The 26022-nt window shown below is 40.4% G+C and overlaps 2 protein-coding genes and 1 pseudogene across 3 annotated transcripts in view; 2 read left to right on the forward strand and 1 right to left on the reverse strand.

Moving 5' to 3' along the window:
- The first annotated feature begins 507 nt into the window (after window positions 1–507).
- LOC139465664 (uro-adherence factor A-like) overlaps window positions 508–26022 on the forward strand; it is a 49625-nt gene continuing 24110 nt past the window's right edge. Inside the window, exons 1-2 of one of the 2 annotated variants that reach the window (XM_071247407.1) lie at window positions 508–614; window positions 3160–6343. In XM_071247407.1, coding sequence (XP_071103508.1) covers window positions 3628–6343 — 2716 coding nt within the window. In that variant the 5' untranslated portion in view covers window positions 508–614; window positions 3160–3627. Of the gene's footprint in view, window positions 615–2833; window positions 2885–3159; window positions 6344–26022 lie in introns of those variants that run through there. The other variant, XM_071247408.1, reaches the window with a different exon arrangement.
- Window positions 11694–12300, reverse strand: LOC139465969 (U1 small nuclear ribonucleoprotein 70 kDa-like; annotated as a pseudogene).
- Window positions 22570–25462, forward strand: LOC139465970 (filaggrin-2-like). Its single transcript, XM_071247990.1, has 4 exons — window positions 22570–22576; window positions 22963–23109; window positions 24334–24646; window positions 24730–25462. The coding sequence occupies exons 1-4, from the start codon at window positions 22570–22572 to the stop codon at window positions 25460–25462; spliced, it is 1200 nt and encodes a 399-aa protein (XP_071104091.1).

The raw sequence follows: 26022 nt of genomic DNA on the forward strand, positions 1-26022 counted from the left end.
GGTGATTAGAATTATACAAACATTGTGTTCTCTCATAAATAAAATAAATACAAACGTTATCAAAATGTTACTTGGCTTAAAACAGTCTCCGGACGACTGCCAACTTTGTAAGGTACAAAACACAACTATGATACCCGTATCAAATACATCATCATCAAATAACCATTACTTGTTTGTTTCATTTTAGAGCCACCATCAACCATGGGTGTATACTTTTATCCCCTGATAGTTTAGAACCCGTTTGGATTTTGTTCAGCTTGATATAGCAGCCATACTTAAACAATTATGTTCATGAATGATATGTCGCATATGTTTACTTTATTAGTTTTTCATGTCACGATGTATACGTGTAAAGATGCATATATAAATGTTATCATGTGTTTTTCCGGAATAGGAAACTCGTGCACAATTTAGAACGAACTGGTTGAATTCGCGTGACATCTCGTTCTAGTTTTTGATCTCGCGAGAAGTAAGTTATCTTATTTCACTTCCTGTTAGGAAGCCTGACACTGACGGTTTCGTGTGATGGTCACTGGATAGGATCGTACCAATAATACAAAAAAATGGATATATCTTTGTATGGAGATTATTCTTCGATTCCACGGATGATTAAGGTAATTCTACCACAGCAGTTTGTTTATTTTGTCTTTTCGATTAGGAGTAACCAGTGTTTTGACGGCCCTGCAGCAGGTGCCCGTTGTTTTGACAGAACTGGAATCGTTTTGATGATATTCCACCTTTAGCAAGCATAGGTATACGCTGAGCAAATTATTCAAAATTTAATGTAAATCTTGTTGTAAGACATTGTTAATCAAAATAAAATAAGAAAGTGAAAAGAATGTATATCACTATTGTTTTATTATTATTAACATACCCCAAAACAGATATGCAGAAAGTGAATAAAAGTACATGGGTCTTAATTAATTTACTTCAGACAGTAGATTTACCAGTTTAAATAAAAACTCCTTTTGCCTAATTTCATCGATATCATGTCTCCTAACTTGCGCGTTTCTGTGTCTTTTTGTTTGTAAATTTATTAGATAGGTAGATTTAAAATTATTTAAATATCAAATCCTTTGTATTATATGTAAATAATAGTATGATCAGATAAGTCATTATATATAAGTCATTAAAAAAAATATTTAGACAATAACCAAATGCAACTATCATGACTATAGGTCCTATTTCAAAGCTGTTAGTTCCTCTCCAATAATCATCACAGTACTTAAGAAGGTATTAACATTTTATTATAGCTTCAATCAGCCTATTGATCATTAACAAGTTGTTTGTTGATTAGTTGTGTTGATTGAAAGGAAGGTATTACATTGGTGATATTTCCATTTAAAGTTTGTTAGGCCAGGGCTCTATGTGTGTTTTGAACATTAATTTAAACTGGTAACAAGGAGTGTGGAAATATGAAAAATGATAACTTTCAGACAAAGGCTACAGGCCCAGAAACTAATGTTTTAGCTTGTGTACTGCATTTTGTGGTCATCCATGTTTACCTAGGATTGAAGCTACTAGTTGCTTCAGTGTTTGAAATTAAGGATGAAAATCACGTTGTCCTTGTCATGACATGAATTAAAGATTTATGGGGTCCCTTGATTAGAATACTATAGCGGAACATCTCAAAGACACAGATGAACAAATCATAGTAAAATGACATTTATGTTCAAGCTTTCATATGCATCCTTGATTATCTGGAGAAGCATATCTCCATTATACTTATGATAAACCTTGGACCTTTTCATCATCAGACCTTTGTTTTGAGACACGTTCATGCTAAGATAGATGGCCAATCAAATTGTACTGTTCTTTAATGACTGAAAAAAAGTGTCAATATCGCAAGTACTCAACATCACTTCATGCCACTTTGAAAAACATCTTTGGAGATAATAGTTCATTATGACAGTCTTCTGATTCCATTTATTATGCTGATTTTGAGTAGACTGATGCCAGACTTGCATTCAGAAGTTGCACTCTGATCGGTTATGGATTTCAATCTTTCCAAAATGCACCTATGGTGGCAAATGTGTCTAGGGTATTTATGTTAATAGAATGGGCATTTTTTAAACTGAATATTAAGGATGTTTTAAATGGGAATTTCATGCAATGACTTGTACTCTTTGGAAATGTTATTGTAGATTTGTCTGTAATTATAATTTGATATATTGGTCTAACCTTACTATGCTTACCGGAAAATAAAGCAATGTAATAAATCATTTTGAAATGCCTCATAATTGTTTATATTTCTTTATGCTTTATCATGCAAAAATGGTCATCTTCAATTTTTTATATGACAGGGATTTAGCTAGAATTCAAAACTAAGTGCCCTTGGCAGGCAAGTGGGGTGAAAAAATATTTTTTAAATTCAGATGTATTTTAACATTGGATTTGAAACAATAATGCCTGCGAGCAGGTCTAGACATGATGACCTTTCAACTATTTTCACATCAGTTTCAAAACACTTTTTGGATTTTAGTCATAGGATTAGCATTTCCCATGTTATTTCATCCTAGTCTTTGAATGGCATTTAGAAGTGATACCCATAAGGAAGAGAATTTATGGATATCAACTTCTTTATTATGAGGAACACAACATTTTGGAGTATATGCTTACTCTTTCATCAGGTGAATGATTGCTATGAGGCAGAGAGCATATATATGTACATGTAAGAACAACAAAAGTAATAAGATAACAAGAGGTGGAAACTTAACAAGGAAAGCCAACAGACAATGGGCGCTGATAGGTGATCAGCAATAGACAAAGTTGAGGTCCTCATAACAAAAAAATTACAAACGTTATCTAAATGTTACTTGGCTGAAAACAGTCTCCAGACGACTGCAAACTGTGTAAGGTACAGATGAATTCACCCGAGACAGAGGTAAGCATATATTCAAAAGCACTGTGTTTCCTCATAATAACAAGTTGACATCCGTAAATTCTCTTCCTTATTTCATCCCAGATGTAATTACAACATTTACAAAAATATAAGTCACTGTCCAGATGAGCTTATCAGTAAATCTCTTTTCAGGAAAGGGTGTAGTGTAATCATTGGTTTATATTTACAGCTTTGTGGCCAACACAATGATAACACAACAGGAATAGTTAAGTATGACTAATATAAGCCACCTCTGTTTAATCCTGGTTGTGTTTCAGCCCCGGCTTGACTTTGTTCATGGGGTCCCACTGAACTGATAACACCACCGTGACTGAAGCAGGTCCAATACCCTGAAGCCTTTATCAACAAGAGATTCAGTAATGGCTGAAAGCTATGTATTACAGCCAACCTGATGTGTAGTGATGTCCAACCCATGTCCTTCCTTTTCCATGAAGGAATGTAAACATGTTCATCAACAATGTCAAGTTTCATCAAGGATGTATTTCATATGTTGAAACAGAGGAAATATTTCATGAGATCATCACTTGGCTTGGAATGTTTTTGACTGGCCTGAATTAATTTGGAGAAGTTCATTTCATATTCATGAAACTACACAGGGGAATATGTCTGGTACTCGCCTGTTTGTGATGTCATTTATTATGGAATCAATGAATTGACTGATTTATATGGATGTTATGTAAGAAAATTGATTGATTGCTGTGTGTAATATTGTCATTTGTTGCGATATGGCTACAGCACAAAAAAAGGGAAATGATGTTTCACGGTCTGCTAGTATGCCGTCTAATCCTCTTAGAAGGGAAGTTAAAGCTGCTACGCTACCAGCAAACAACAGGCCTATATCAAACTCCTCTGGTGAGGGGTTCTTTACGAAACTGAAACGTTGTTTGCGAATTGGGAGTAAAGGAAGGTACAACGTCACTTCCGTACAGCCTGATCAACATCAGTCGCAAGAACCAGTGGATAATTTTGAAAATAACCGTAAAATCATGTCGAGGGCAACATCATTGCGGGGTACCAGGCGAGCTCATGTTGATAAGGAAGATGTCATACTTATTCACAAAAGTAAAATACAATCAGGAATTGGACTGTTTCCAAATAGAAGTGTCAGTGAATCAATTCCCGAGGACAGGGAGCAGATGATAGTGCATATAGTGAATGGTGGTTTTCCAGTGAACACAGACCAAAGTGGTTCTCCTGCATATTCAGAACAGAATTCCGTGGCAGGAGCTGAGGCTGCACTAGATGTTGATGATGTATTTGAAGTTGAAATGGATCCTGGGTATGAAACTCTTGATGAGATTCGGAAGAAAGTTCGAATGCAGGCTGCAGAAGCTGCAGCTAAGCAATCACAAGCAGCAAAGGTAACAATTAATAACACTGCAAATCATGCTGAATTTGAGACTGCTGGTGTGGCTAAGCCTGATTCTTTGCCAGAGACAAAGGATGGTTCGCCTCCCAATGAAAGTAGTAGAGATAGTGGTATTACCACCCCAACTACGGAGAGTCCAGAGAGTGGGAGAGATGGTCCGAGCCGCAGTGTTACAAGTTCTATGTTCAGTGATACACCACTGACAGAGGAGTCTAGCCAGCCAGACACAAGTGAACATGACCAGGATGTGGGGGGTGTTATTCAGAGACTCAACAGCTGCCCAGCTTCAAATGTGTCCAAACCCCTCCGTGATGGACAAAGGTACAGCTCAGACAGTGTTCTAACCAAACCACTACAAAGTGACACAGACTCAGACCTTTATGCGAATCCTCAAATATTGTTCAGGAAACAGTCAAGGATGGGTCAGAGTAAATCAGTATCCGCAAGTACTATTGCAGTGAATGATTCGGCCACTAAGTCTCTATCTGATACCAATAGGTTTGGAGAGAAGTCAGTGTCTGATAGTGATTTGAAACCTTCAAGGGGAGCCTCTGTGGACTCTGACACTGGTGCCCCGCCTCTGCCTGACCGTGGCTACCTGGACAATAATGCCAGGTTGAGTGGAGTTGGAACAGAAGAAGAGAATTCTGCAGACAATGATTGTTCTACTTCCACCACTCTTTCAGCCAATCAGGAACTTAGCCAGTCTGCTACTCATGATAGTGTCGCCAGCATTAGCAGTATCAGAGAAGTAGGGGGAGATAATTCTGAATTTCTCAAAACACCAGAACCTCTATGTCCAGAATTATCTTCTGAAACTGAGTCCAGTTCTACTTCTATCAAATCTGAGGAGGATCTTGTGACTGATGCAGGGGCATGTGCTGTTTGTGAAAAGCCTTCCGATTCTAGGACCTCTGAGCTTATTGACAGTGTTGCTTTAAGCAAATCTACAGAAGTTACTTCATTGGGAACAGAAACGTGTGAAACTGTTGAAAGAACATTCTTGGGTTCTGCAGAGAGATCTCAGCATAATGAAAATGTTGCTCAAACAAGTGTTGAAGACAATTGTACAAACAGTTTGAAAGCTTGTCACAGTGATACCAAATATATTGAAACTCTACCTGATTCAAAGATGTGCTTAAGTGTGGACCAAGGAACCACTGTGAACAACAGCCCTGTTAATTTGCCCAGTGCTCCATCAGAGGAGAGCAAGGATTCACAAGCATCAGCATCTCAAGATTCTGCTCACAGTGTGAAGTCACAGGAATTTAGACAGGACAACATCAGATGTGACACTGCCATTTCTGTTTCTGACAAAACCGTTGTACAGACATCGAACTCAAAAGTTATTGCTGAAAGCAAAGTATTGGAACCTCATGCTCAAAACCCCCATTCAGAAAACCCCAGTGCAGACATACAGACTCCTGAATGTTCTGATCCAGATCCTTGTGTTGAGGAGATGACTCAGAAAGACTCTGTGAATGATGCCAGCAGTGTTGCAGGTCTTCACTCCATTGTTGATGCTGATTCAATAGAAGTAGTGGAGAGGAGGTCAACAAATCGTAATGGGAATTCGGACCAAACTTGTGCTCAAAATGTTGTAGTAATTAAGCTTCATGAGAGTGCCCATGAGGACAGCCTCTTATGTGATGATAAAGCTGAAGAAGGAGTGTCGGATGAAACCATTGCTAGGTTGGAGGAGAAGGCGTCCATGTTGAAATTGGGTGGCCGTGGCAAGTTCTCTCCGGGGGACTCTTCTAAAGACATTGACCAGAGTTTACAAACTGTTCTGGTGGACGCATCTAGTTCTAAATCTAATGAATGTGCTTTTGATATGAGTGATGATGTGAAAGGGGCTGTTGGAGGTTCAGAAAACAATTTGATGTCTGCCAGTGTGGGAGAAGGGGCAAGACAGAAAACTGGTGTCCGGAGGTTACGGAAGAAGGAGCCAATACACATGTCCCTTGCAGAGTTGATGAGTCCCCCGGATGATGAGTCCATGTCAGATGGGGATGAGGACTATCAGGACGTCATGGAGGACGAGGAGGACGGGGCTTCTGCCAACCAGACAAGTAAGTCAACATTTTGTTCCCTGTCATTAATAGGATTAATTGTCCACATGGATCTGTGAAGTTCCTAAGTGGTGTTCCGATAATTGATTGCCCCAAAGATTAACGTTGTAATTCCATCTTTTTTCGTTGATCATGGCTCCCTGTCAGAATGTTTAGATGTGATTAGTTCGCGTTATCTTGATAAAATATTATGTATCCCACCGGGAGGTAAATAAATTTTCTGACGGGAGAATAGATTCCTTATACCCTGCCACAGAGAAAACAGGTTGCTCATGGATATCTGAGTGGGAGAATACATCCCTTATAGTTATACCCCGCTTCAAAGCAAAAGGCTGCATGCTTTTTCTGAGTTAATGAACGTCACGTGACACAGCACAAGTTAACCACAGCTCAACTGATCTGCTGTTTTCTATCAATTTTCAAATTGTTGAAATTCTATTACAATAGCAGATTGAAACAGGTCAGTAAGATAAATTTGTTGAAGCAGCATGACGAGAGGTAGATGTGGTGTTATGCCTCCCTTGTTAGGTTTTGTACAACTTGCTTCTGGCTCATAGTATAAAACAAACTCATAAAACCACATGTACCCCTTGTGATACTGCTACAACTTATGGTATACTACACAAAAGAAGATAAGAACATCAAATTCTTTCATATGACTATATATATTGGGTGTTCTTTAGCTACTTTTGAGTAGTATATATCAGTGCTTTAGATCTCAGGGGACCTTTGTCCCTTGAAAACGCCTTCAGTTTGTTAGCAATATGGGCTGTATATTTCTGATACCTGGCCCCTAATTTGTACAGGTAAAATAGGGTCCCTTGATCCCCCGGTCACATTAGTCTGTGGCTCTGTTAAGGCTCTTAGCATTAGTGCGTTTTCATGACGTGTTTGCCTGTAAGGGTGAGGGTGAATGAGTGGGATGTTTCTCCCGAGTATTCATCTACTCCAGTCTTGATGTTGTTGCTTCTAGTGATGATGATGATGTAGCCTGTCAGTAGATATGGAGAGATTTCTGACAGTGGTACTTGGTGCATCGTTTATCTTTCCAAATTTATTATCAGTTAATGCACCATGAAGGAAAATGTTGTCAACATCCTGAAAACATTAGGAAAATATTTAGCAAATACACTTCCTAGATCATTACAAAAATAATGGAAAAATCACCTGCTGATGAATTTATAAATTAGACATGATACACCTGTGATAAATTTTGCATGAATAGTGTCAGATTATGTGTTTGTTATTAATCTTTTATGATCCAATAAATTCTGCCTTGACATGTTAAGAAATGTTAAGTTCAGGATGTTTGTCGTCCATGTTTAATCCTAGTTTCAACCCTTATGAAAGCCAACTCAAGCGGTACACACAGACAGTGGTTCTGATTTTTTACCACGGTTTATGCACTTGTTCCTCAGAGCTTATCACACTGAACACATGTCCTGTTCATTAATTTCTGATGCAGGATTTCCTTCTTGCATCCTCACCCATTGTGGTATGAAGCAAGTATTGCCAGTAACTAAAGGCTGTATCAATAGGGTGATCATGTATCCTGTACAGTTGCCATTAGGCCAGGATATGTTAATTAGGAACTTTCCATCCCTGCTTCCTGGATTAAAATGATATTCACTCCTAGCATGCTTAGGCCACAATAATTAATTTATTTGCTTTTCATCCAAGTTTTGGGCTCACCTGACTGACCATGATCTGTCATTAACTTCAATCACTGGATTGTCTGGTCCAGACTTGATTATTTACAGACTGCCGTCATATAGCTGAAATATTGCTGAATGCTGCGTTAAACAACAAACAAACAAATTATCTTGAAGTCATTGGAGACCAATGAAATAGTACAGGGTGCCATGGTACAAAGCGATCTTAGCGTTAAGGTGATTAAAACTCCCATACCTTAACCTAGACTTATGGCAGTCTTAGCGCTAAGGTTGTTTTGTACAACAGCCTCCTGGTAGGTATTTGCATACGGTTGACATGAAAACCAAACAACTTCGAAAAGAAATGGTTTGAGCAGCATTGGGACAGGCTGTCGGAGGATGGTCCAGGCACATGGTTTTTAACACCCTACAGCTTTTAATATTATAAAACACAGCAATTAGAGTGCAAGTAGGCCCGAACTGTAAACAGGTGGCAGACTGCCTTTTTGCCAGTTTTTCCTGACCAGTTAGTGAATTATCAACTCATTAACAATCAATGCTTTGGCCATCGAAGGTGATATTCTGCACTGAACACAAAATATACCAGCGTTCATCCACTACACCAAACACAGACTGACTAAACTATGTTGTTGGAGAACTCCATACACTGCAGGTGATATACTACACAACACTAAACAGGGCGGTCGGGTAGCCTAGTGGTTAAAGCGTTCGCTCATCACGCCGAAGACCCAGTTTCGATTCCCAACATGGGTACAATGTGTGAAGCCCATTTCTGGTGTCCCCCGCCGTGATATTGCTGGAATATTGCTAAAAATGGCGTAAAACCATACTCACTCACTCACTCACAACACTAAACATTGATTTGGCTCCAAATGAACAGGGATGTAAAACACATGATCAACTTCAACATGATCTAAGCTCATGAGATCGCTTGTCAGATAATAACATATTATATTGAATTACATGTCCAACAGATAGGTATAGGTATTTTTATCCTAAGTGTCTCATGTGGGTCAGCTCTATAATATATAGGTAGGGATCTAATATTAGGACAGGTTCCATCATCAGCTTGTACAAGCTAGCCCAGGTCCATGAGTGCTCGTTAAGTGAAAGGGAAAGATTAAAAACGCATCTGAGGACACCTGAGGTAAAGAACGGCTTTTCCGAATCCAAAGTCACCTTCAGTGGGTCCTTGTTTAGAAAATATATTTTGGTACATTATGCTATCAGCTTATCTGTGGGATAAAAAAAGCCAATTTTCATTTTTCTTCCCCATTGAAACAAAATTACCGTCTTCAGATCTGTAACGCAAGTGAAAAAAAATTGTGGCCTAAATGCAAAAAATATTGAAGTCAAGTTTTCAGTGAAAGGTTTTATTTTACTTGTACTTAAATAGAGCATGAAGTTAGTTTTTTAAAGCCATGAATGTGTTCAAATGTTTTCATTATGACATGTGTTGCCGTAAGTGGCATGGCACCTGCTGAATCTGACACATTCACCAGTTTCTCATGAAAACGTCAAGCTGACAGCTGTGTCTTTTAACATTATACAAGATAGGTTTTCAAATGACAGCATGTACGCATGATGATAACTTTCAGTATCCATGGTAAATGCTCTTGAAACTGGTTGTTCCAAGAAAGAAGATCCTTGAAAGACCACCACCTTGTAACATGTTAATGCATGGAATGTTGTGTATTTCATGAATATTGTTGTGCCATTGTTGTATCACTTGTAGCTGGACGGTGGGGTAGCCTGGTGGTTAAAGTGTTCTCTCATCACACCCAAGGTCCAGGTTCGATTCCCCACTGGTCAGCTCGGAGTCAGTATACTGTGTCTGAGTGGGGTATTCATGTTAAACTGCGGCATGGTATCTCAGTGAGCTAGCACTATAAATCTGCATCAGTCCGGACTAGTACAAGCAGCCACACACACACACACACACATGCATGCACATCGCTATATAAGTGCAAAAACCTTGGACGTGACGTTAAACCCCATTTCACCTCACCTCTTCATGTCCAAGGTCTGGATAATAAGTTTGCAGACTTTGCACAAATACACTGTATAAAAGTTTCCAGAAGATATCTGATACCCTGGGATGTGACTGGGACATGGGTTGGACTGTTTCATGTAGTTGTCACCATGAGATCATGCCAGAGAAAGCGGAGTAAAAACATTCCACATGCAAGTATTTCATGACAGGAGACATAACATACAGGAAGTTTGTGCAGAGATAGCATTCCAGAACTGCCTGGGACATGGCATGTGACATGAGTGTACTGATTTTCTCTACCCAGGCCTGGTCCAACCCCTGCCCCCTCAACCCTATGAATACAAACTCTGTCTCCCCACCCCACGTCCCTGTCTCCCCACCCATGACCCTGTCTCCCCACCCCATGTCCCTGTCTCCCCACCCATGACCCTGTTTCCCCACCCCATCTCCCTGTCTCCCCACCCCATCTCCCTGTCTCCCCTTCCCATGACCCTGTCTCCCCACCCCACGTCCCTGTCTCCCCACCCATGACCCTGTTTCCCCACCCCATGTCCCTGTCTCCCCACCCCATCTCTCTGTCCCTGTCTCCCCACCCCATGACCCTGTCTCCCCACCCCCTGTCCCTGTCTCCCCACCCCATGTCCCTGTCTCCCCAACCCCTGTCCCTGTCTCCCAACCCCATGACCCTGTCTCCCCACCCCCTGTCCCTGTCTCCCCACCCCCTGTCCTTGTCTCCCCAACCCCTGTCCCTGTCTCCCAACCCCATGACCCTGTCTCCCCACCCCCTGTCCCTGTCTCACCACCCCATGTCCCTGTCTCCCCAACCCCTGTCCCTGTCTCCCCACCCCATGTCCCTGTCTCACCTACCTGTCCCTGTCTCCCCACCCCATGTCCCTGTCTCCCCACCCCATCTCCCTGTCCCTGTCTCCCCACCCCCTGTCCCTGTCTCCCCACCCCATGTACCTGTCTCACCACCCCATGTCCATGTCTCCCCAACCCCTGTCCCTGTCTCCCCACCCCATGTCCCTGTCTCACCTACCCATGACCCTGTCTCCCCACCCCATGTCCCTGTCTCCCCACCCCATGTCCCTGTCTCACCTACCCAAGACCCTGTTTCCCCACCCCATGTCCCTGTCTCCCAACCCCATGTCCCTGTCTCACCTACCCATGACCCTGTCTCCCCACCCCATGTCCCTGTCTCACCTACCCATGACCCTGTCTCCCCACTCCATGTCCCTGTCTCCCCACCCCATGTCCCTGTCTCACCTACCCATGACCCTGTCTCACCTACCCATGACCCTGTCTCCCCACCCCATGTCCCTGTCTCACCTACCCATGACCCTGTCTCCCCACCCCATGTCCCTGTCTCCCCACCCCATGTCCCTGTCTCACCTACCCATGACCCTGTCTCCCCACCCCATGTCCCTGTCTCCCCACCCCATGTCCCTGTCCCTGTCTCACCTACCCATGACCCTGTCTCCCCACCCCATGTCCCTGTCTCCCCACCCCATCTCCCTGTCCCTGTCTCCCCACCCCCTGTCCCTGTCTCTCCACCCCATGTCCCTGTCTCCCCACCCCATGTCCCTGTCCCTGTCTCCCCACCCCCTGTCCCTGTCTCCCCACCCCATCTCCCTGTCCCTGTCTCCCCACCCCTGTCCCTGTCTCCCAACCCCATGTACCTGTCTCACCACCCCATGTCCCTGTCTCCCCACCCCATCTCCCTGTCCCTGTCTCCCCACCCCATGTCCCTGTCTCCCCAACCCCTGTCCCTGTCTCCCCACCCCATGTCCCTGTCTCCCCACCCCATGTCTCTGTCTCCCCAACCCCTGTCCCTGTCTCCCAACCCCATGTCCCTGTCTCTCCACCCCATGTCCCTATCTCTCCACCCCATGACCCTGTCTCCCCACCCCATGTCCCTGTCTCTCCATCCCATGTCCCTGTCTCCCCATCCAATGTCCCTATCTCCCCACTCCATGTCCCTATCTCTCCACCCCCATGTCCCTATCTCCCCACTCTATGTCCCTATCTCTCCACTCCATGTCCCTATCTCTCCACCCCATGACCCTGTCTCCCCACTCCATGTCCCTATCTCTCCACCCCATGTCCCTATCTCCCCACTCTATGTCCCTATCTCTCCACCCCATGTCCCTATCTCTCCACTCCATGTCCCTATCTCTCCACCCCATGTCCCTATCTCCCCAGTCCATGTCCCTATCTCTCCACCCCATGTCCCTATCTCTCCACTCTATGTCCCTATCTCTCCACCCCATGTCCCTGTCTCCCCACTCCATGTCCCTATCTCCCCACCCCATGACCCTATCTCTCCACCCCATGTCCCTGTCTCCCTACCCCCTGTCCCTGCCTCTCCACCACATGTACCTGTAGACCTGGGACAGGAAGTAGAAAATCTGTCTGGCGATCAGTCCCTGGCTCCCTGGTTGTGGAAGACCAGGCATGTAGCAGAGATAAGGGGGTAGTTGCCACCTTGCTCTGTTTGTCTTGTGTGATAAGGATCAGACTCTCACTGCCACAGCTCCACATTGTGCAGGAAGCTGTAATTCTCACATCATGAGGCATGCCAACCAAATTATCTCTTCCATATTCCTTGGATGTTCACCTATTTCTTTTTATGTTGAATATTTGATTTATTCATGATGTTCATGGACACAGTTTCTTTCATCATGTATTCTAGTGCTTCGCTTAACAGTTTTAAAGGCTTTAGAACTAAGTCCTGAAATGGGTTTTATTGTTTTTTGAGAAAACATTCAAAAAGGCCATTCCAATTTAATAATTTGATATCTGCCAACTGTGAAGAATGATCAAATCTGGCATAAGTTAAAATTTAATTAATTCAAAATGGATTTAGTTTTTGAAATATGCCTTTTTATATATCTTTTTCTTTGTATTTTTCTTAAAACCTTAGCCTCAAAACAACCTTGCAACATTATTTTGTTCAAATAATCTCTGGCCACATCTTGTATATTTTATTTTTATTTTTCGTCCAGCTTTACCTAAAAATATAAGACAGGGCTTATATGTGATGAGAGTCCTTAATATTGGCAGATAAGTGTTTGGAAACAGTATATTCTGTAGATCAGGGCCTGGTGGTGAAGTGTTAGTGTGAGCCGATCCCCGACCCTCCAGTCATGCTCGACAGTATGCATGTGTAGTAATCCCCAGTGCATTAACGACACGGCTCGGTAATGAAGTCTGTGTAAATTTAGTAGACTGTGATGGAGATAACGTGTTGTTCCAAGTTGAACACAAGTTGAACATTATCCACTCAGCTTATCTTATCGGTGTACTTTACAACAGGTGGTACTAGTAGGGAGCTTGTGCATTGTGAGGCTCCATGTGTTACAAGAGAAAAATAGTCTTGGGCAACTTGTGTGAAGTCTATGATAAGAGCTTGTTGTAAGTTCTGTTTGATGAAGAAACATAATCAATGATCCATCATGTTCATCTCTGAAGTAAAAATATAAAATCCCGTGTCTCCCTGAAATCAACGCTATCAATTGTTTCTTAACATTCTTTCTTTTGTACAGGGGGCACAGGTGGCCCAGTCATCTAAGCCTCCACAATTCATTGTGCAGAGTTGCATACCTTGGGCACACCAGAATCCTATGATTGTGGATTTCAATTCTGGTTTGTCCCGATTATCTTTCTGGATTTGTGAGCATCATATCCATGCTGTTGGTTTTATCAAATGGGTAGGCATCTGAGACCTGCATCACCCTGGGTTTTCCTCCCACATTTAGCTGACATGCTGTGATATAATCTTAAATGCTGATAAATTTACTCACTCACTCACCGTGATATAACTGGAATGCTGATAAATGTGACATCACTCACTCACTCACTCACTCACTCACTCACTCACTCATGTTAGAAGAGTGATAAACTCATCAAGACTTTAGAAAGACGGAAACAAGTCACTCCACGTGCCAAAAGGATATTATCATATAGAGGATATTTAATGTGTTTTCTCAAATACCACTTTTATCTCATCGAGTGAAGGGGGGAGAGTCTAATATTTTCACGAGTGACGCATTCACGTGTGAAAATATTAGACACTCCCCAATTCACGAGATGAGATAAAAGTGGTATTTGAGAAAACACATTGAATTTTCTATTTATTATATACATGTTTTATTTTTATTACTTGCAATTTATATATTTTTTCGAAAACAGTGTCTGATAAATTGCTAAGTTTTCCCTGTCGCCCCTTTACCACCGCCGTATAAAGGGGGTTTGCGTGAAGAATATAGTTTGTGAATAAAACTAGCCCTGTTAATATATGTTTGGCAAAATATATTATTTCATATCGAGTATTAAGTTCTGTGGACATTTTTCTTTGTCATAATTAAACATTCCTGTTTAAAATGGATAACTCTTTAATGTTTTGATTCAGGAGAAAGTAGTTCTGGCACCTTGTTTATATCAGTCACTAGTGACTGATAACTTGATCTATCGTCACTGATAAATTCCAGTATTTCATTCATATGTATATGATAAAGTAGTTATCATTTTTATGAAGTAACTTATAATAACAGTTAGATGTCAGCTTGATGTTGGAGGAAAGCCCGAAGTGATGTAGGTCTTTGGTGAACATCACGAACACAGGTAGGTGTTGACAAACCTAGAAACCTAATCAATCCGAGGTTTCTTTAGACTTCTGGTCCACTTGTTTCTCTATAAGGGTTTAGAAAGAGTAGATTAGATATGAGTATATTTGATAAGAGTGATGTGTAGATTTTTTTTTTGAGTTTCTCTTCCTTTTAATGTGAAATTAATTTGAAATGTAGAACAATGGCTCAACTTTTGAACAGTAAATAAGCATCCTGCTCAGCTGTGTGTGTAGATGAAATCAACATGAGAACCGGAAATAAATATCATTGTAACAGTTTATTTTGGTTGAAACGTTGTTGTATTCTGAAGAACTGATGTATGATTTTGGTGTATTATCTCTAAGAATAGGCATTGTGGAAGGTTAGTTAGATTTGTATAATGAGGACGTTATTCCATGACATTTTCATGAAGATCCACTTAACCATACAACTCTTAGTTATTGATTTTTATTAAATACATTGTGTATTCCAAAAGTCATTCCCGTTTAGTTTAAGTTGAGAGTTTTCTAACTGGAAAATTATTTTCACAATTTCAAAAGAAAATTATCCTCTCAAACATTACTTCATCAGAAGACATTAATTTAGGCTTTGACATCAACAATTTTGTTAACTGTTAGAATATTTGTACAGTCAAATGATATTAACATTACCCAGATGAAGTTCACAAAAGTCCTGTGGTACAATATGCCTTCAGAAATCGAAAGGAAATGATTCAGTCTGCAAATCATTAAACTGCAGACAGTGATTTGTGAAGTTGAAAAATATGCTGTTGGGATGAACATTTTCTCATGATGTGTGATTTATGTTAGAAGAATTTGTTTACTGTGGAATGCTTTGTTACGATTTGTATGTATTCAAGAATATTTACACATTGTAGGGTTAGCAAACAGGATAAGGTTTTTCAAAATGGCTGCCGGAGGTGGCATCAGAGGTTTATTTCTCACAAGCTTTTGCAGTGTGTTCAGATTGTAGGTACGTATGTTTGGCCTGCTTTTCTATTCTTGTCTATTCCATCAGCACAGGCTTGAGTGTAGACAAGCTAATGTGTAGCTCAGCAAATGACTATCTCAAGGTGTTGACAGGGTTGAGGTTATGTATGAGCTTAATAGATATTGATGGTTTTTCATGGCTTTATATACCTTCTCATCTGACAGTTTCTACACAGTTCTTCCCTAGTTTCTGACCATATGTCATGAAGTAATGTGACCAGGAGACATTATAGCATGGATTGGGAAATATCATTAAGAATGTATGTGATATATATTCTTTGAAGATAAGAAGTCAAAGGTTTCTATTCACACTACAATGAGTTATTTTTCAGTAATCAGGTGCAATGAGATTAATACTATCATTCTGTGTGATTTTATTACATTTGTATGAAGCAAGGATGACATGGATTTATTTGGGAGATACTTGATGAGGATGAACAGTAACTATGTATTGTAATTATGGCTAGATGAGCTGGGGAGGTTGGGCATAGGTGGCCCAGTTGTCTCAGCTGCCGCAATTCGCTGTGCAGAGTTGCGTCCCTTGGGCACTCCAGAAACCTATGATTGTGGGTTCAAATCCTGGTTTGCCCCGATTATGTTTCTAGGTTTGTCAGCACCATACCTGTGCTTGTGGGTTTCACCAGAGTGGTAAACGTCTAAGACCTGCTTCACTTCGGGCTTTCCTCCCACATTAAGCTACTGGAATACTGTTAAAAGCGGTGTTAAACCCAACTGTCTCACTTGCTCATTAGGGAGGGATGAGTAAGCATTGAGGTACAGACCCGACATGTAAGGATAGACATAGGTAATTGGATGGCTGTAATTTCATGTTTTCAACATGCATCAAGTTTTGGAGACTCAACTATTGATTGAGTAACCATGGTAACCTGCATGTGTTTGTATGGTCAGTAAAAGAGGTGGTCCCCTATCTACAGATGGTCTAAAACACCAAATTTGCTGCACGTTGTATCTCATAGTTGTTTCCAAGAGTCTGATGATCAACCACCATCATATAACTGGAATATTGCTGAGTGTGGCTTTTAACAACAAACAAACTCACTTGAAGCAGCATCAGCGTCATACAGGAAGTAGCTGATGCTGCAGTATGTTTACCACCTCATGTATGTATTATACAGACATTACCAACAAATATATATATCTGCCTGTACTCTGGTAACTCATGTACCAACCATGTCAATAAAGTGCTGTCTGTAACTGAAATCTAGATGAACATGACTCTGCTGAAGATGAACTTTGCTTGAATCAGAACTCAGAACACCTTGAATATTGCTTCACGTACCCTTGTCCACTTTGTGATGAAGAGTACCTTTTGCTTATCGTGCTCAATAGGTATTTTGAAAATGTGCCATTTTTCATTTCAAGACTTAAAATTTATTCATAGCTGATTCATTTTCTGAAAAGCTTATAAATTTATTCATTATGTTTGTTTTGTTATTGATTGGTACCATTGCTTCTTGGTGATTCCCGGACGATGATCAGCACTTACAGATTTTACCTTGAACTTTACAACTTCAGCAGGCCGGACAAGCGATCCCACAAGCTACAGATCTAGACACAAGGGTGTTGGAATACTGTCAAGGGATGTTCAAAATGATTATAATTGGGGCAATTTGTAACCTACGACCTCTGACATTTGCTGTGGACTCTTTGTCTCTCAGGGAGACCGCAGTTTCTCCTTGTGTGTAAAGTTCAGTGTTAACACTAAGGCCTGGATCACGTCAGGTGCTAGAATTAGGTTTGTTTTATTTCAGATTAACTTTCTCTGTTCAAAGGCATGCTGACTATAAAGAGTTCTTCTACAAAAAGTGGATGCAACCTTCCGTCCATTAGGTAGTTGATTTGAAGTTAAAGTTTGTTTCATTTCCTCGTTATGGTATGACCTGGTTTTGCTTTTTCAATGCATGTTCCCCCAGAATATGTATGTCCTTGGTAATCTGCAAGTGGAAATGTCTCAAACCAGTTTAACTTCCCATTTTTCAGATTTTTCAATATACTTTTCAAGACACTGAAAACAATAATAAAACTTTGAAGTAACTTTTTATCAATACAAACAAAATGTTGTTTAAAAAATGCATAATTTACAAAATGATTAAAAACTGTTTCATTTTCAAAGATTTTTGCCCAGATGTAGAGAAGTTTAATATTTAAACAAGAAAATCCATGTTCTGTTCTACGTGTTAAGAAATTTTCTTTATGATTGATGTTAATTTGGTGAAAATTAGGTTAAAAAATGAAAAAAATAATTTGAAAATTTTCCATCACTTTTGACAGTGTTGCATTCTCTTCCATCCCATGACTTGATGTGAATAGTTGCAAAATTGCTGGTATGGCATTCAGCAATAATCCCTCGCTGACTTTTATCCTATGAACGAAGAATACGATCATTCCTGTTGTAACAATACACATACCAAATTACAGTAAGTGCATACAGCTCCAAAATATGGATAAACTAACTGCACAACAAGCGAAAACCCCTGGAATAGCAATCCATGACATAGTGATATAATATGGCAACATAAGAAAAATTTGTAAATCTTATGTCTTCTAAGTGTAAATACACTATTACACAACTTGTTAAATATATCTACCACGCTTTTAGATTACGCCAGTCACTCACAATTCACTGATATATTATTTATGTATGATATTCCTTTCATGTATTTATGCATACGCTATATTGATATAATGTATGTTCTATGGGCCTATGGCCTGAAACTTGGAGGAAATAAACTCTACTATTATAATATGGCAAATTGCTCAATCACAAAAGAAAAACAACTAAACAATTCTATTCGTTATTTATATGAGAAATATTTAGTTTTAGTCAAAATTGTTTACCAATCAACCAGCCCAAATTCTGAAAACTATGTACCTCAAACATATATTTTTTCAAGGATTATGTTTTGCACCGATTTACACCCCATGGTCAAAGTGTGTTCCATTTGTTCAGACCACCAGCGGATATCCCAGGAACTATAGCTATGTAAGATAGGTTGCAGCACCTACACAAGTTCACCCATGCTTCATCGCTAATATTAGCTGTCTTATCTTTCCAACACATTTAGACAGCTCTCCTTTGCCTTTGACCTCTCTTTGACTTGGGCCAGGAGGATGCCAGCATGATTTTTCTGCTTGTATGATTCAGGTTTGGTGATGTGGAAATATGTACGCCTCTTATCAAATGTTGTAAGGAAGTGAGCAAGAATTTCTATTTCTGTCATGATGTCTGTGACTTTAGCCATAAGGTCGGAGCCTGTGGATACTAAAATTGCTTTTGGTCTAGTGAACTTAGTGAGAACCATGTGTAGATTAAAATGTAAAGAAACTGTTGACCACTGGGAAATAGAATGTCCGTTGTCTGTCCAGGACTGTGCGAAGAAAAGATTTCGATACACAGATGCTGATTTTTAGTTTTAATTTGGTAGTGTGAGTGTTGTCACAGTCAGTCACTGTTCTTTCCAGAATCTCCACAGGGAGACAAGCAATGGGGTCTGGGGACCTGTTCTTTCCAGAATCTCCACGGAGAGACAAGCAATGGGGTTTGGGGACCTGTTCTTTCCAGAATCTCCACGGAGAGACAAGCAATGGGGTCTGGGGACCTGTTCTTTCCAGAACCTCCACGGAGAGACAAGCAATGGGGTCTGGGGACCTGTTCTTTCCAGAATCTTCACATAGAGACAAGCAATGGGGTCTGGGGACCTGTTCTTTCCAGAATCTCCACGGAGAGACAAGCAATGGGTTCTGGGGACCTGTTCTTTCCAGAATCTTCACATAGAGACAAGCAATGGGGTCTGGGGACCTGTTCTTTCCAGAATCTCCACGGAGAGACAAGCAATGGGTTCTGGGGACCTGTTCTTTCCAGAATCTCCACGGAGAGACAAGCAATGGGGTCTGGGGACCTGTTCTGCATCAGATTAAAGGAGTAACATGTTAGTATGTATTAGCTCATTAATCATGTTAATGTTTACCACACACTGTTTTGTTAATAACTTGCATTTGACAATTATCAGTTTACCACTTCATCACCCTCAGAAATATGCCATAATATATCTCATGTATTTATTTTACAGTAGTATTCATCCACAGATTGACAGATGAAATGTTTATTTATTCACAAGCAGGTGAAATGTTTCCTGGCATCAATCAGTTGAGGTTTAACCTCTTACAACAACTTTTACAACATGTAAACAAATGAAGACAGATGACACAGACTTGAGGAGCTTATGTGGAAATATGTCAAAGACATTGGAAAATCATGTTAGGTGATAATTCAGCCAGACCTGTTAATTTCTCACATATGGAAATGCTTGTTGAATATTCCATTTAATTCCAAGCACCATAAAACAAACAAATGTTGCCTGGGTTTAATATGTTAAACATATAAGTCTTGTTATAGAAAAAAGTGGGTTTGTCTTCAAACTGAACATTATTTTCCTTAAGTTTTATTTACATGAAACAAAACAAAAGGTTCTTCCAAAGAAGATCAGATCTCAAAAACTACAAACACTTAATGACTATTCCAGGCTAATGGTTTCTTACAGAAAGTTAGGGACAAAGTGATGTATTCATCAGCCAAAGTTTTAACCTTTTGGATTATGTTATTATTTTAATTTGATGTCATTAAAAATAAATCCCTCTATTTTTTAGACATGTTAAATGAGGACTGGGCCAAGTGTCTGTCATAACAAGATTGGTCAAACATATCAGTGGAATTTGTAATGAATCAATCTAGGTCGTAATGATTACCCTAATTACAGCAAGATCGTGGCCATGATTCATAATTTCCTTTTTATAAATATTATCAAACAAATAATCAGTTTGTTATTTACTTAAAGTCGTAGAAGTATCAGTGAGTGAGTGAGTTGGAGTTAACATCGCGTTCAACAGTAGTCCAGTCACGACATGTTAGCTTAATGTGGGAGGACAGCCCAAAATGTTGCAGGTCTCAGACGTTGACTCGTTTGATGAAACCTACAAACACATTTATGATGCTGACAAACGTAGAATCATTTTGGGGTTGAGGCAGGATTCAAACCCACAGTCATTGGTTTCTGGTGTACCCAATGGATGCAGCTCTGCACAGCGAATTGCAGCAACTTAGACAACCAGGCGCTTAGTATTATCTGCATCTTTTGCAATTATCCTGCAGATTTATAGACAATAACCGAAGAAAAAACTGCATTGGCAACTGCATGTGACTTGGCTGATTTGGTTACTGTGTAAACTGAAGTGTATAATCTGCTTTAGGATACTGACATTGGCTATATGACAAATATGATTAAGAGGGTGACATCACTACTTCAATTATGAATGCTTGCCGTAAAAGGCGACTATGCTTATCGTAAAAGGTGACTAACGGGTTGGGTGGTCAGACTCGGTGACTTGGTTGATGCATGTCATCGGTCCCAATTGCATGGATCGATGCTCATGTTGTCAATCACTGGATTGTCTGGTCCAGACTCGATTATTTATAGACCGCCGTCATATAGCTGGAATATTGCTGAGTGGGGCGTTAAACAACAAACCCAACCCAACCAACCAACTTCAATTATGATCATTTGTGTCAGCTTCCTTCAAATAAACAAGTGATAAACATGTGTTTCTAGACTTGCTGGGTATTTCATTTGGAACTGATTGTCAAATGTCCTAGTATCAAATTTGAAACACCTTAATATTTGTAAGTCAAGGTAAAACCCTGCAAGTGAATGTAAAACCCTGTAAGTCAAGGTAAAACCCTGCAAGTGAATGTAAAACCCTGTAAGTCAAGGTAAAACCCTGCAAGTGAATGTAAAACCCTGTAAGTCAAGGTAAAACTCTGTAAGTCAAGGTAAAACTCTGTAAGTCAAGGTAAAACTCTGTAAGTCAAGGTAAAACTCTGTAAGTGAATGTAAAACCCTGTAAGTCAAGGTAAAACCATGTAAGTCAAGGTAAAACTCTGTAAGTCAAGGTAAAACTCTGTAAGTGAATGTAAAACCCTTTAAGTCAAGGTAAAACTCTGTAAGTGAATGTAAAACCCTGTAAGTCAAGGTAAAACTCTGTAAGTGAATGTAAAACCCTGTAAGTCAAGGTAAAACCCTGTAAGTCAAGGTAAAACTCTGTAAGTCAAGGTAAAACTCTGTAAGTGAATGTAAAACCCTGTAAGTCAAGGTAAAACTCTGTAAGTGAATGTAAAACCCTGTAAGTCAAGGTAAAACTCTGTAAGTGAATGTAAAACCCTGTAAGTCAAGATAAAACTCTGTAAGTGAATGTAAAACCCTGTAAGTCAAGGTAAAACCCTGTAAGTCAAGGTAAAACTCTGTAAGTCAAGGTAAAACTCTGTAAGTGAATGTAAAACCCTGTAAGTCAAGGTAAAACTCTGTAAGTGAATGTAAAACCCTGTAAGTCAAGGTAAAACTCTGTAAGTGAATGTAAAACCCTGTAAGTCAAGGTAAAACTCTGTAAGTGAATGTAAAACCCTGTAAGTCAAGGTAAAACTCTGTAAGTCAAGGTAAAACTCTGTAAGTGAATGTAAAACCCTGTAAGTCAAGGTAAAACTCTGTAAGTGAATGTAAAACCCTGTAAGTCAAGGTAAAACTCTGTAAGTGAATGTAAAACCCTGTAAGTCAAGGTAAAACTCTGTAAGTGAATGTAAAACCCTGTAAGTCAAGGTAAAACCCTGTAAGTCAAGGTAAAACCCTGCAAGTCAAGGTAAAACACAGTATGCAACATTATCTCCATGGCACAAAGGTTCTACATGTACGCCTAAGACATACATAATATGCAATGATGTCATCATTCAACAGATGATGTCATGTTTCTAAGGCAACCAATCTGCATGGTTAGTACAATTTTTGAAGAAACTAAGATGATTTTGTGTTGTTGCTTTCAAATATAAATTAGACTGATGATGTAAGGAACATGCCATTGAAGTCCCCCTGTTAACATGCCAGGTACATTCTTCAAATTTAGAACTGAAAAAAATGGTACTTTAGAAAATATTCATGCCTTGAAAAGGCGAGAGGTTTTCCAGGTTTAAATTCCATTTAACAATGTTTTTCAAACCACCAGATTGTGTCACACACTCACGTGTTTTGCAATGTTGTTTATTTTCTAAGAGGCTGATAACAGTTTTTTGTGCATGTTGAATGGGCACAGCGGAATACTGTTTGTGAATGTTTCACATGAAACACTTTCTTTTTTCACATTGCAGTGCGTAACTGAAGAGGGATGTGATGTAGAAGTCAGCTTTACTTTTAGTCATGACAGTGGGAACTGAGAATAACTGTTGTTTAACAGGGTTGAAAAAACATGATACAATTATGTTGTTGGTGTGCAGCTGACAAGACACTGATTGTATTAAGAGGCTCTCAGGTGTCACAAATTACATTACTAAACATAGATTTGTCAGACAGAGGACTGTGTGGGAAGGAGGTTATAGGGGAGGGGGAAGAAGGAAGGGAGGGGATTGTGGAACAGAAGCTTTGTTGGTGGCAACCCCAACCCCAACCCCAACCCCAACCCCAATTTTACATGGTCAGAAATTATTTGTGTCATTTTCACTAGTCTGAAAAACCTATTTGCTTCAGAGCAACAATCTACCTCATGTTAAAATTGTTAGTCCTCAAGCAAATGTTACTAGTCCTTCCTGAATATTACAAGTCTCGGACTAGCAAATTATGATAATTTCAAATCCTTCTGAAAACCAATACCTACACAGTCATGCTCTGATTTTGTTTTAAAATATATTTACACAATTGAAACTGAATTTAGATGTATTTGTCAGGGTCAGGACTTATCTGAACCACTTGTACCTTTAAGATGTTAAGATAATTTGTGCATTATTCTTTTTGTTGTAACTTGTCTATAAGGTATATATTCATTGTCTAGTGATGGAGCTTCTGCCCTCAGAGCGAAAGGTCTGTGGTTCGATCCCAGGCCGTTTCATATCAAAATGAGGTTAAAAGATGGTACTTGTTACCCTGTTTGGCGCTAGGCATTTAAGGGGCTTAAACAAGGACTGGTCAACTTGGAGTCAGTATACTGTGTCTGGGTGGGGTATTCATGTTAAACTGTGGCATGGTATCTCAGTGGGCTTAGCACTATGAATCGGCATCAGTCCGGACAAGTACAAGCAGCCACGCAAGCACGCACGCACGCATTGCTATGTAAGAGCAATAATCTTGATTTTTCAAATATATTCATTATTATTCATTATGGTCTAAATTTGGAAAATGCCTCATGCTGCAAGTATTTCTTGTGTACAAGGAAGTTTATTTTTTTACGTGTTTAGAATACAAATATGTTATACTCAAATGAAGAAAGTAAGAGTTTAATGATTTTGAGGCTTGACGAAATATATTAAGATGAGACGAGGGCCAATTGTCCGTCCAAGCAAACTTGGATTCAAGTCTTTCAAAAACTGCTTTGTTTTTAGACTGACATTTTATACGTTTATCAATGTGTCAGTTGATGACTGTCTTAGTACACACATACAATGTCTCACGTTGACATTTGTTGCTATAATTACTCCCAAGAGGAGTCCATCCCATGATGTAATAATGACTTCTCTGCTGTGTAAGACTGATCCATGTATGTCAGATCAAGCAGTCAGACACATCACTGTGATCTCATACCAGCGGCACCTTCTCACTGCCTGGCAGTCTGCTAGGAGTTGATTAGCATGATAGGCTGTCATCCCTGGGGACAGGCATCAAAGGAGAGCTGTGTGACAAGAGCATATCAGGGGATCACATCAAGGAGTCATATCTGGGGATCACATCAAGTGGTCATATCAGGGGATCACATCAAGGGGTCATGTCAGGAGATCACACAAGGGGTCATATTAGGGGATCACATCAAGGGGTCATATCTGGGGATCACATCAAGGGGTCATATCTGGGGATCACATCAAGGGGTCATATCTGGGGATCACATCAAGTGGTCATATCAGGGGATCACATCAAGGGGTCATGTCAGGAGATCACACAAGGGGTCATATCAGGATCACATCAAGGGGTCATGTCAGATCACATCAAGGGGTCATATCAGGGGATCACATCAAGGGGTCATATCAGGGGATCACATCAAAGGGTCATGTCAGGAGATCACATCAAGGGGTCATATCAGGGGATCACATCAAGGGGTCATATCAGGGGATCACATCAAGGGGTCATATCAGGGGATCACATCAAGGGGTCATATCGGGATCACATCAAGGGGTCATGTCAGGAGATCACATCAAGGGGTCATATCAGGGGATCACATCAAGGGGTCATATCAGGGGATCACATCAAGGGGTCATATCGGGATCACATCAAGGGGTCATATCAGGGGATCACATCAAGGGGTCATATCAGGAGATCACACAAGGGGTCATATCGGGATCACATCAAGGGGTCATGTCAGATCACATCAAGGGGTCATATCAGGGGATCACATCAAGGGGTCATATCAGGGGATCACATCAAAGGGTCATGTCAGGAGATCACATCAAGGGGTCATATCAGGGGATCACATCAAGGGGTCATATCAGGGGATCACATCAAGGGGTCATATCAGGGGATCACATCAAGGGGTCATATCGGGATCACATCAAGGGGTCATGTCAGGAGATCACATCAAGGGGTCATATCAGGGGATCACATCAAGGGGTCATATTAGGGGATCACATCAAGGGGTCATATCGGGATCACATCAAGGGGTCATATCAGGGGATCACATCAAGGGGTCATGTCAGGAGATCACATCAAGGGGTCATATCAGGGGATCATATCAGGAGATCACATCAAGGGGTCATGTCATGTCATGTGATCACATCAGGGGATCAAGTCATGTGATCACATCAATGGAGTTATATCAGGGAATCACATCAAGAGGTCAAGTCATGTGATCACATGAGGGGGTCATGTCAGGGGATCACATCAAGGGGTCATGTCGGGATCACATCAAGGGGTCATGTCGGGATCACAGAAGGAGGCATTCACATGGAGCTTGTTGAAACATCTGGCATTCACATTGTCCCTTTGGCTGGTTGTATTTGGTGTGAATTCTGATTTCTTCTTCCAATTTCCACACCAAAAATGGCAAGGTTTCATCTGTCCAGTCGAACCTTTTTTGTATAAATGACAATCATCAGCAACCAAACTGTATAATATTCATACCTTTCTGAGCTTTTTTCTATATTTTCCCTCCCATCAATGACACAATTTCATGTGTTCAGCTAAACCCTCTATTTTCTCTCCATTTCTTTCTTTTGACATTTTTCTTCTTAAGCTTGTATTCTCTTCACTTTCTATCCCCCAATTTGGATCTCTAGTTTACCTGCTAGCATGCTCTGATCCACACAAAGTAGATTTGCCATTTTTTATGGACATAACCCAAAAACACTGCACGCAAA

This window comes from Haliotis cracherodii, unplaced genomic scaffold, assembly GCF_022045235.1.
Source record: "Haliotis cracherodii isolate W230 unplaced genomic scaffold, xgHalCrac1.p SCAF_18, whole genome shotgun sequence".
In the NCBI taxonomy this organism is placed as follows: Eukaryota; Metazoa; Mollusca; class Gastropoda; order Lepetellida; family Haliotidae; genus Haliotis; species Haliotis cracherodii.